Source organism: Vulpes vulpes, chromosome 8 (assembly GCF_048418805.1).
Source record: "Vulpes vulpes isolate BD-2025 chromosome 8, VulVul3, whole genome shotgun sequence".
Lineage (NCBI taxonomy): Eukaryota > Metazoa > Chordata > Mammalia > Carnivora > Canidae > Vulpes > Vulpes vulpes.
Genome location: NC_132787.1, coordinates 8,383,120 through 8,395,977, shown reverse-complemented (window position 1 = coordinate 8,395,977; position 12,858 = coordinate 8,383,120). Strand labels below are relative to the sequence as shown.

General features: G+C 35.5%; 1 protein-coding gene across 10 annotated transcripts in view; it reads right to left on the bottom strand.

Moving 5' to 3' along the window:
• Positions 1–414: 414 nt before the first annotated feature.
• Positions 415–12,858, bottom strand: part of SCAF11 (SR-related CTD associated factor 11) — a 73,125-nt gene continuing 60,681 nt past the window's right edge. For 6 of the 10 annotated variants that reach the window (XM_026000165.2, XM_072765482.1, XM_026000167.2 and 3 more), the window contains 6 exons: positions 11,451–11,557; positions 8,061–10,775; positions 6,993–7,339; positions 3,928–4,146; positions 3,457–3,576; positions 415–3,196 (listed from right to left, as the gene is read on the bottom strand). In XM_026000165.2, coding sequence (XP_025855950.2) covers positions 3,050–3,196; positions 3,457–3,576; positions 3,928–4,146; positions 6,993–7,339; positions 8,061–10,775; positions 11,451–11,557 — 3,655 coding nt within the window. In that variant the 3' untranslated portion in view covers positions 415–3,049. The remainder of the gene's footprint in view (positions 3,197–3,456; positions 3,577–3,927; positions 4,147–6,992; positions 7,340–8,060; positions 10,776–11,450; positions 11,558–12,858) is intronic. The other 4 variants (XM_026000166.2, XM_072765484.1, XM_072765486.1 and 1 more) reach the window with 1 other exon arrangement.

Sequence of the window (12,858 nt, the reverse complement as noted above, 5' to 3'; positions counted from 1 at the left end):
TATTAAAATATATGCTTATAGCAGACTCTAAGCTTGCTTTACAACTTGGAATTAACGTACCTACGGTGGTGCTACTTATTTTGGTTCTAATCAAAGAAATACTTCAACATGGGTTTGGAAAGAGTTATAATGAGGTAAAAGTCACTATTTTCCAAGAATCATTTTTTTAAAAAACCTTAGAAAGTTTTTTTAAAGTTTTATATATATTTTTTAAGATATTTCCTTTATTTATTCATGAGAGACACAGAGAAAGGCAGAGACATAGGCAGAGGGAGAAACAGGCTCCATGCAGGAAACCCAGTGTGGGACTCAATCCAGAGTGGGATCTGAGCTGAAGGCAGATGCCCAACTGCTGAGTCACCCAGGCGTCCCCATATCCCAAGAATCTCAATAATAAAACATTAAAGACACGTATTTGTTTATCAAAAGAATTTATTAGAAAATATTACATACTACATATCTGTTTAAGAGTATTGTTTCAGTAGACAGCACTCCATCCTCGTACTACAAACAACGTCTCATGGACCATGGGGCAACCACTGTGCTTCTGAAGCTACATCTTTCGGATGGAACATTCAAACAGTACACACTGTGGCCATTTAAAGGACGATAATGGAGAAAATGTGGTAATTACCAGAAAAAAAAAAATCACAAAACTTTTGGAATGTTAAAATAATAAGTAACTACTTTTAGTCTCAAAATTCTAGGCATCGCTATAGCCTAAAACATTGGTCAATGTGACTAGTAAGTTAATGGGACCAAGATTTCAAAGGCCAACTTAATACTGAATCTTAATAAATAACGAGAAATCTGTAACCCCACAAAATGTTTAAGTTTGTACACATGCAAAATTAATGTAAATTTCTGAAAAAAGCAAGAATGGGGAATGTTAAAGCATTGTTGTTGTTTTTTAACATAAAGCATGCACTTTCTAATACATTCTTAAGTATTTCTAAGTTTTAAAAGTTTGAATTCTAATCCAGTAACATTCATTAGCATTTTAAATGCAGTCTAACCATGTACCCCAAAGCAGATATGGAATACACACTTCTAATTTTCAAGAAAGGTGGGAATAATTCATGGCACTGCTACCAAAGATGTGAGACTTTTAACTCTTGACCATACCACCTAGTTTTCCTTCAAAATTTTTAAACATGTTCTCAAAACTAAATGGTATAAAGCAAATTTTAAAATGTAACCCTACTCCCAAACAACACTGAAAGAAAATATAGGAAACATATGCACTGTGTGATTAATCATCTCAGGCTATTTGCTACAAAATTTTCAAAGTGTGAACCTGCTTTAACTGAAAATAGATTCAAAGTTCACACAATTGTTTCTAGAGTTCAAAACAAACAAATGAGGAGGTGTGTGTTGATATTTAAAACAGTCTTAATATTTTATTAGAAGAAATATACTTCCAAACTTCTTTCCCCTTCGTATCTAAACACAAACTTTAATTAAAAATATATATATAAATCAGTAGAATACCATATTACAAATGCCCAGAAATGCAGAATAAAGATCAAGAACTGCTTGGAAATACTTCTAACACTTTTTGGGATTACACTCATAATCTAATGAAGATTATGAACTAGCACAATCATTATTGGGGCCAACAATTCAAAATATTTGCCTTATCAAAGCTAGCACCAAGAAAGTATTATGCACATACACTTGAAAAACAGATCATCTTTACTTCAGAAAAGCACAGTCCTACAGAGTATTGCTCTCTAGTTTAGCTAGTAAAAGGATCAATCTGTCTCAATGAGGCATACATCTATCTGAGCCATTAACATCTTATCCGAATCGCTTTCCAGTTATTTGGTATCTATTAAAAATTGTTACTGGAATGAAAATTTGTCATGGACATAACTCATTTTTTCTTCTAAGATGCCAGTTAAAATAGTGGCTCTCTAACACTTCAAACTTACCTTTTGTAAAAATTAACATTAGTATTTTAAAAAAAGACAATCAAATCCCTAGTCCCTGAAAGTCTAACCAAGACTCCATTTACTTAATTCCTCTCATTTCCAAAACACAGGTTTTGCAGCATGGTTCATGGCTACCATATGGTCACCTAATTAACACTTTATTCACGGGAAAGCATTTGGAGATTTCTCAAGTATGCAAAGAATTTCATTAGTGATTAGATGAGCAACTGAAAGCCACTGAAGTGAGTCCACCTTCATCCCAAGGAAGGGAGGATCACCACTCAATAGCAATTCTCCAGTTGGCACAAATAATTTATCATTTCTCTAACAGGTAGAAGATCTCATGAAAACATAATTTTTACAAAGTCAACAAACACTTTTCCCAAACTGGTCTTCTAAATTCAACAGAATTTTAGACTTCCAAGTTGTGAATCTAGCAAATCAAACCACTTCATCTCATTTGGGGGAAAAAAGGCACAAAAGAAAAACAAGCAGCATAACCTTTATTTGGTGATACAATAACAGTGTTCCAAAGTTTTGAACACTGAATTTTACTTATGTGATAATTTGTTTTCTATCTAAGCAATTTATTCAGATGTGTGCTTTAAAAATACACATTAGGAACCCTGCAATTGGTATATTCTGTTATTAGAAATATTTTTCACGGTAATACATTATTTAACTTTCTATAATTAGAGGGAAAAATCATAAAGATCATACTTTATTTTTAGCCTGACAGAATAAATGTATTATATATATCTTTTCCAAAACCAGTGCACTTAGAAGACTCTAATTTATGCACTCCATTGTTCAAATCAAAAAGCTGTACATCTTCCAGTATCCACACTATAACACAGTCCTAGTAAAAATGCACACTCCTTTAATCCCTTTACTTTCCCTTGAATTTGCTTTTATTTTCGGGAGGAGGAAAGGATAAAGAAGTTGCAGTGCAGAACTATATTTATTTAGAACAAAACTTTATATTCTACATTAAAAAAAATAATTTTATCAAAACCAAATTTCAATCACAGTTATGTATGATTTTCATTTAAAGGTACATGTTGAAATTGCACTTTGCAGACATCTTGATAGTGTCCTTTATACTGCTCCCCATTTCAACCTATGTTTTTTTCGGTAGACACAGGTTCTTCCAGAGTTTTCTTTTGGCTTCCTTTCCGTGAATATTTGTATTTGTCTACATAGGCTTTAACCAGATTTGCCACTTTAGTAGAATTTACTTCTCCACTCTTACTATGACAAACCTATGAAAAAAGGACGGGAATATTTTTCTCATACTTACAAAGATTACAGCAAAATGGAAAGCTTTTTGAAAAACAACCCCCAAAAGATAATCAGACATTTTTATATGCTTCATCTCTCTCATATGAACTCACTTGAAAGGTAAAAAAAGCAGGTAAGAATCAGAAGTTAGTGCTTATTATTTTAATTAGGCTTAAGCATTCCTTTATTAAAATAGGATTCAAAACAATACATACATAATTCTGTTAAAGCTAGAACTTACTTTATCTACTGCTTTCCGCACAATCTCTTTATATTCTTCCTTGGTGATATCTTTATTTTGGTAAAACGGCTTAATGGCCAATTTTACCTCCTGTGCTGCTTTTTCTTGGATTTGTAATTTCTGGCAAGAGGAAAAAGTATAATTACTATTTGCCCAATCACATACTTTAAAAAGTTTCTTTAAAAATATGAAATTGAAAACACCACACTTTTACATTATTACAAGAATTCTTCAATTAGTGTCATAGTACAAAAGTTATTTATTAACACACACACACCCCCCAAACATTTCGAAAAACAAAATCATGAAATACTACCAGTAACTCATTGGACATATAGAACCCTTCAAATAGCATTAGAATTTAAGACTATCAACAGTAAATTCCCTTTACCAATTATACAAAACAAAACTGTTATTTTTTCATCTTTATCATATACAGAATATGTAGGTTGCTCTCAACCTTGAACTTGCCTTGTCTGTCTTCGAGCTATCTGCGCTGGCTTCCACTGTAACACTTACTTTGCTTTCTGTTAATTTTACAGCAGCATTAGAGGATTTGCTGTGACTTGATGACGAAGTATTACCAGAACTTGGTCCTTGAACTGTTCCCAAATTTCCTGGGGCTGCTGTTGGAGCAGGCAAGACTGGTGTACTCATGTTGTTACTTACATGAGAAGCACTAGGAATACCCTGTTTTAAAGAGGTATCAGTTAATGAATTACTTGTATTCGATAGAAGTCTTTTAAGTCATATATTAGCAATAACAAAAAAATTCAAAGTGAGTCAACCTTGGTACTTAAGGAAAATTTGTATTTCAGGTCATGTATATCTAAAGGACTATGAAGAAATCAGTTGCATTTCTATACACTAACAATAAAACAGAAGAAAGAGAAATTAAGGAATCCATCCCATATACAATTGCACCCAAAACCCTAAGATACCTAGGAATAAACCTAACCACAGAGGTAAAGGATCTGTACTCTAAAAACTACAGAACACTTATGAAAGAAATTGAAGAAGACACAGAGATGGAAAAACGGAAAAACATCCCATGCTCATGGATTGGAAGAACAAATATTGTTCAAATGTCTATGTTACCTAGAGCAATCTATACATTCAATGCAGTCCCTATCAAAATACCATGAGCTTTCTTCACAGAGGTGGAACAAATAATCCTAAACCAGAAAAGACCCTGAATAGCCAGAGGCATGTTGAAAAAGAAAACCAATGCTGGGAGCATCACATTGCCTGACCTCAAGCTGTATTACAAAGCTAGAAGCATCAAGATGACAGTATGGTACTGGCACAAAAACAGACACATAGATCAGTGGAACAGAATAGAGAACACAGAAACGGGCCCTCAACTCTATGGTCAGTCAACTCATCTTCAACAAAGCGGGAAAGAATATCCATTGGAAAAAAGTCTCTACAAAATGGTGGTGTGAAAACTGGACAGCCACATGCAGAAGAATGAAACTGGAATATTCTAAGATAAAATGGTTGAAAGATCTAAACGTGAGACAAGAATCCATCAAAATCCTAGAGGAGAACACAGGCAACACCCTTTTTGAACTTGGCCACAGCAACTCCCTGCAAGACGCCTCTATGAGGGGGAAGCAATAATGAACTACTAGGACTTAATCAGGATAAAAAGCTTCTGCACAGCAAAAGAAACCGTCAACAAAACTAAAAGACAACCTACAGAATGGGAGAAGATATCTGCAAATGTCTTATCAGATAAAGGGCAGTATCCAAGATCTTATCAGATAAAGGACTAGTATCCAAGATCTAGAAAGAACTTATTTAAACTCAACACCCAAGAAACAAACAATCCAGTCAAGAAATGGACAGAAGACATGAAGAGAGAACGTATACGTGGCCAACAAGCACATGAGAAAATGCTCCACATCCCTTGCCATCAGGGAAATACAAATCAAAACCACAATGAGATACCACCTCACACCAGTGAGAATGGGGAAAATTAACAAGACAGGAAACAACAAATGTTGGAGAGGATGTGGAGAAAGGGGAACCCTCTTGCACTGTTGGAATGTGAACTGGTGCAGCCACTCTGGAAAACTGTGTGGAGGTTCCTCAAAAGGTTAAAAATAGAGCTACCCTATGACCCAGCAATTGCACTACTGGGTATTTACCCCAAAGATACAGATGTAGTGAAACAACAGGACACCTGTACCCCAGTGTTCATAGCACAAATGTTCATAGCACCATGATGTCCTTCAACAGATGAATGGATAAAGAAAATGTGGTATATATATATATATATACACAATGGGATATTACGCAGCCATTAGAAAGGATGAGTGCCTACCATTTACACTGACATGGATGGAACTGGAGGGTATTATGCTGAAATAAGTTAATCGGAGAAAGACAATCATCATATGGTTTCACTCATATGTGGAATGTAAGAAATAGTGAAAGGGACCATAAGGGAAGGTGGGAAATTGAGTGGTGAAAAGTTAGAGAGGGAGAAAAACCATGAGAGACTCCTAACTCTGGGAAACAAAGGGTTGGTTGCAGGTTGCAGAAGGGGAGGTAGGCAGGGGGATAGAGTAACTGGGTGACCAACACGGAGGAGGGCACTTGATGAGATGAGCACTGGGTGTTGTATTCTATGTTGGCAAACTGAATTTAAATAAATTTTTTTTTTAAATGAAGGACTCTGAAGAAAAATGAGGTTTCTTAAACAGAAACCTGTGTAAATATGTCAAGTGACTTTTAAATTACATTTGTGAATTATAATGTTCCAACAACACTAAAACAAAAAACAGAACAGCATTTAAAAAGTAAATGCTTTCTTCAAAAGCTCCTTATGAAAATGAACTAAAGTACATGCCCCACTTTAAAGACAGAAGAAAAGGAGATAGTGAAGTCAAACAGCTTGCAGGGAGCTGGGTGAGGGGGGCGGGGGGGAGATAGGAAGTCCCAAATTCTGGAATCCTATTCCCCGTACTTTCCAACCATACACTATTAGGATGCTAGAATTTATGAAACGTAGGCACAGAACTATAAGGAACACAGTGTTTACAACCTATTATTCAAATTTTCTATATGCCTCAGAGGCACTTCTTTCTTCTTTTTAGCATAGTAAACCTGTGAAAATGGAACACAGATGGTAATGGATAATGAACAGCTTTATCTGGCGTTTGTCCCAACAGACAATATAAGCTTCATCACAAGTTCCCACCTCCTAAAAAGTCCAATAAATTAGAGAATTATTTTAAAGCACCCATCACTTGATTCCAATTTAGTCTTAACTTGAAAAAGCAAACCTGTTTGGACATCAACCACAGTATCTAGTAGGTCAGATTTGATAAATATGCATTCATTTTCTTATTTGAGGGGTGGGAAGCTGAAGGACGACAGTGAAGGGAGGCCATGAAAGTTTATCATAAACCTAACCAAATAAATGTCTCTGGATGCCAAGAAGCCCCTTCTTGCACATCTGTCCCTAACAGTTTAAAAAATGCTTACAATGGCTATGTTGATTAAACTTTAGTTGTTAAAAAACATACCTGCAATTGCTTTCCATCTGGCTGTGAAGCAATGTAGCTGACTTGCTGGGATGGTGGGGGAGGGGGTGGTGGTGGTGGGAGTCCCTGAGATACACTGGTAGGAGCAGCTACCTGCATGAGAGGCACTCCTGTGTGCAGATGCAAGGGTAGCTGAGGATGAATGTTAAATGGATTGCGCTGGATGTTCATCAAAGGAGCATGAACACCCACTGGATATGGGAAGATATTCATAGGCTGTTGTTGTGCATTCATCTGTTGCTGCATTACATTCATCTGTGGTTGCATCATATTTATAGGTAGCTGAGAACCATCTCCATGTTGGTTGGTTTGGTCTTTTAGGTTAGAATCTATCAAAAGAAAAAAGCTTGTGAAAAAAAATCGTGTTACAAATTTCTTTGGACAGAAGCAAAGAACCACTGGTTATATACTAAGATTAAATAACAACAGACTCAGAACACCTAAATGAACTTCCAGAATTTAGTTTAATTTTGTCATCTCTAAATAATGTGGGCTGACTTTCTAATTTAAAAAAACATCCAAAATTATTTTTAAGAATAAGTTCACATAGGAACATTTGTCAACATTAGCAAAGAATCAGTACCTCAAGACATTTACTAAAGAAATAATCCTATAAAATTTAGTTTACTAAATTAGAAGATTAACCATCTTTTCAATCTTGAACAGCTTTTTTCTTGCAATGTTCTTAACCAGAGAAGCCAAGGAAAGATAAATTCTTATTAGAAAAGTAACTTATTTATAGAACAATAATCAAAAAAATTCAAGTACACACATCTGAGATAAATGAAATAGAAGTTAAATCCTACACAACATCCCAAATTCTTCTATTTGTAGCAAACTGTACTTACGCTATTTAAGTCGTTGGCAGGGTTTGGGAGAGGTGAAAAAGGCAGTAAATACAAATAAATGCAAAGGGACTTGTTAAATGGGGATTCGATTTAACATTATAAAGCTATCAATAGGGATCGTTACAATTCATATAAATAAGATGTTAAATTTAAAATCTCTTTCTTCAAATAAAACTGTTATTAAGTAAACAGGATATGTTACCTTGTTCAGTTGTTTCCTCTTCTTGTCTCATCCATCCAGACTGTGGACCTGAAGAATTCCTCCCTCGTCGTGAATAATAATTTTGTACATCTGCTGGTAGAGTCTTTCTCACCGCCCAACTAGATGCAGATGTCCACCCAGATCTATCTGCCGGTGTATCAAATGAGAACTCTTGCTCATTTTTCCGCTTATAGGGTTGCTGTTCCACAAACTTAAAAGACTCATTCCCTGAACTATTTGAATTCCCTGAGAGGGGTTTTCGGTTTTGCCACCGATTTTCATTTTGATCTGTGTAGGCAAAACCACCTCTGTAAGTGCCTCTGCCACGGTTACCTCTACCACGGTTAGACATCCAACCTGAACCAAAGTTTTTATTCCAAGAATTCCCTGAATTTTCATTTCTGTTTTCTTCCCAGTGAGAATCTTTTAACTTTTCTGGATTCCTGGTCCTTGGATCGGGCCCAGAATTTATTTTTTCTGTTACCCAACTGGGACAGTCATTTCTATGTTTGTCGGCAGAATTTGGATCATCAGCAGCATCTGAACTGATGTCATTTTTTTCTTTTCTTGTATTTTCATTCTGTTTCTCTGGGTCATTCTTTCTGTACCGATCATTTCCTCGTGGACATCTCCAACCATCATTTGCCCATCTTTCCTTCCACCGAGGAGAATAAGTGTCTCTGTCATTTCTACCAAATGATGAACTCTTAATTTTTGTTCTAGATCTTGATGGTGACCGAGAACGAGATCTGGATCTAGACCATCTTCTGGTTCTCCTTTCTCTATCTCGATCTCTCCTTGACCCATCTCTATCACTTTCTCTTTCTCTGCTCCGAGACCTGGACTTTTCCCTTGGAGAGGAATCTTTCACTCTTGACTGAGATCTTCTGTTTTCTCTAGAAGTGTCTCTTTTGGGGGAGAGTGATACAGATCTCTTGCCTTCCCTCATACTATCTCTTTTTGGAGATCGAGACTGAGATCGTCTCCTTTCTCTTACGATATCCTGTTTTGGGGACTGAGAACGAGATTTTCTACGTCCTCTTGAAGATTCTTTCTTGGGAGATGGTGATTGAGACTTCCTACTTTCTTTTCCAGTTTCTCTTTTGGGAGATGGAGACTGAGACCGCTTCTTTTCTCGTGCAGTGTCTTTGTTGGGAGACCAAGTTGTAGATGGGGAGTGAAATCTAGATCTTCGGGTACGAGGTTTTTTGACTTTCTCTATCACATCTACTGGGCTTTCAGATGGTTGAGATACAGTTTCAACTTTTTCATTTGCAGGATCAGAAGACAGCATATTATTTTGAGAACTCTGCTCCACAGAATTTTCATTCAATTGTTTAGTATCAGCATTTACAGAAGGTTCAATTTCAGATTCATTCTGGTCACTGCAAAACGAATCACATTCCATCGGTATCATTTCATTATTGTCCTCATTAAAATGCTTCTGAATTTGTTCAATGTGTGTATGAGGCAATTCTGCAGATCTGGAATGTTCATTAGGAGATTCAGTCTTTTCTCCTGAACATTTGTCTAATTTGGTGTTAAGATTATTTTGTAATAAATTACTTCTAGAGTCTTGCATACTATTGAAATTTTCATTCTCTGAAGTATCACAGGCTGTAGTTATTTCTACATCTTCCGTTTCAACGTGCCCAAGCAATTGAACCTCTGAACTCTCTATGGATTTTTTGTCCGCTGTCTGTATAATTTTACTCTCAGAAGATTCTAATGTGGGGCTGTCTACAAGCTGTTCTGTTTTTACTATTGAATCTTTATGATCAATAACTTCTACTACAGGATTCTCCATAACTTTTTCTTCATTAACCACAGAGACTGCATTCTCTGGGAACTCACCTAAGCTTGGTACAGGTTCATGTAATTCAATTTCAGACCCTGAACATGTAAGAAAATCATTTGAATGATCATCTGTGCATTTATCTGCCTTTACCTCTGATTCTGAAGGTCCAGATGTTTGGTCTTGATTTTCCAATAGATCACCTCCTTTTCCAGAAATATTTTCAGGAGTCTCACTTACTAAACATAAAACATTAGCCTCTATACTTGTATTCTCAACTTTTTGAGTTTCCTCTTCCTCTTCAACTAGTTCAGGAGGATCTTGGGTATGAGACTCAGAATATGAAGATTCCACTGCTTCCTCTGGATCATGGTTCTCAGTATGTTCCTCACTTTCTTCTACCTGTTCATTGCAACTTTTCAAGTTATCAGCAGACACATTTTCTACACTTGCCTGTACAGTACAACTGTTACCACTTTCTACATCTGATTGGTGCTCTTTCTCTATCACGGGTGGTGTGTCAGATTCTGCTGTTTCTTCATCTACTGAATCACTGGAACATGATTTTTCAGGGGGAGGTATAGAGCTCCGAAGTTTCTTTTTCAATAAAGGTGGTTTCCTTCCTCTTCTTACAGACTTCCGTTTTGGAGCCTGTCTTGTTTGCTTTTCTGATGCAGCTGAAGAGGGAATGCTTACAGATGGACTGCTGTTATCTGGAGCATCACACCCAGAATTATTTGATACTGGGGACCTCTGAGACTGACCGGCTGCTTCAGCTCTCACGTTACGTGTCGATCTCCTGGTAGGAGTTGTTGCTGCAGGTTTTCGTCTTGTTCCTCTGGTGTTTGATGTGCCAGAAGTTTGCTTCTTCTCCTCTCCTTCTTGAGTATGTGCTAATGCATATCCCTTGCAAGAGGTACCTAGTAATATGTTTTTTTTTTTTTAAAGTAAAAAGTAAATACATGTTTCAATAAATAAGAATAGTCTGGCTTCAGGTTATGTTAGCATAAAATAAATGTCTAAGAATGAAACCTAATATACTTATGAATCACGTTATGAATAAATGCATAGCTATTAACATCTAAATAACAGCATGTATTTTTCAGGTTCTTTTAATGCTACCGAAATGAGTTATAAGATCTGAATTCCTGTGGGCAATCTACAGGGGAGGAAAAAAACAAAGAAAATATGTTTGGTTTGATAACTACCACTGCTTTATGAATTGATATTAACTAGGCAAAAAACAAGAGAAAACAAGCTATCCACAAATATATAGAGACTGAAACTATTTGTTCATAATTAGTAGGAGATGTAACTTCTAAAGATCTACATTTTGGACACTAAAGTCCTAAACAGAAGAGAGAATTCTAACCAGTTCCTCAAAGATTTGAAGATGTAATTTCTTAAAGTAAAAAAGATCTACTTAGAACAATTTAAAAGTCACTGCCCAAATATTTACAGGAACATCTAGGATTTACTATTTTTACCTCATTTTACAAGCTTTCCTAAGTCATTAACACTTACTTTGTAGGATAGTGAAAGAAATTAATCAAAATTTTTTTTTAAAAACTAGAAAAGCATTACACAAACTTTACCAAGATTTTCTAAAGATATGGTACTGGTTGGAAAAATAGTTCTTGGCAACACAGGAGAGATGAGAGGAAGCACTTGTGTTTCAATATTCCAGGGTATAAAACCAATTCTGAAAATTCAAAACAAAATAAAGACATTTTTGTTTAAATGGTTTAAAAAATTACACCAACATTTAAAATTATTAATTTCCCAAGTCAGGTTAGCAATTTTAAAATCAGTGTACTTAAATTATTTTTTGCCAAAAGACTGAAAATATAAATTCAAGGTTACTCATTATTCAAAGATGGCTAGCAACTGGCTGCAAAGAACCCCGAGAAGCATGTTGTTCTGATAAAATTAATAGCAAAAGGAGATCGAGGGCAATTTCACATGTTTATCTTTTAAATAATTTAATATAATACTTTGTCAATAACTTTTTTAGCTTCTGCTTTCTCTATACTAAAAAAAAGTCAATTTGTATAATAAAATGTATATAAAATGCACAGATTTTCAAAGTGTACAGTTTGATGACTTTTGACTGATGTATATCTATACCTGTGTAATCACTCCCGCCTCCTACCAGAAAGTGCCTTTATGCCTCTTGCACCCTCCCCTCCCTTTCTGGGCGACCAAAAAATAATTTAGCCAAGTTAATCAAATCATGGTTTTAAAGAAATCAGCAAGGTTAAAGAGAATCAGTCCTTGAAAAAATAACTTAAAACTTGGAAACAGAACATCACTTGAATTTGAAGCGTATTATTCACACACGATTATCATGTTTTTCCTTAATTTGTCTTATAAGCACGTATCCAAAGCAAAAACATCAAATCCATTAAAAAAAAAAAACATTTCTTTTCCTGTTACATAGTAAAGTTCCTCAATCTAAAAACAATGGCTCTTCAAAACCCCCAGTGTCCCCGTTAAGTTTCTGCATTCAAACCCAATCCACTCTCAGCTTCTTTCTGATTTGTATTTGTTTAATTCAGATCTCCTAAAAAAAACTACTTTATCCAGTATAATATGGTGAGGTTTCGGAGTAGGAGGAGAAAAACTTCAAAAATAATGTGCAGCTTATACATACACAAAAACATATAACTCTAAGATTTCATATTATACATATCTGGACTTCCTAATTTCACTTCTATTTATGTTCCACTCTCATTCCTACAGGGTGAAGGCCCTAGGCAGAACTATATTACAATGTTATAATAAGATAAAGTTAAAATGTTACAGGGATGACAGTGGCAAGGACCTTAATCTTTATGTAGGAACTTGATTTAAGTATATATATAATACACTTCTAGCAATGTGACAGTAGTTTTAGGACTTAAACTAAGAAAGAAAGGACTACATTATAAAAAGTCATGAATGCCAGGGTTAGAGTACAAAGACTTGGTCAAATAGTCACTGAGAAGATCTTTTGGGGAGGGG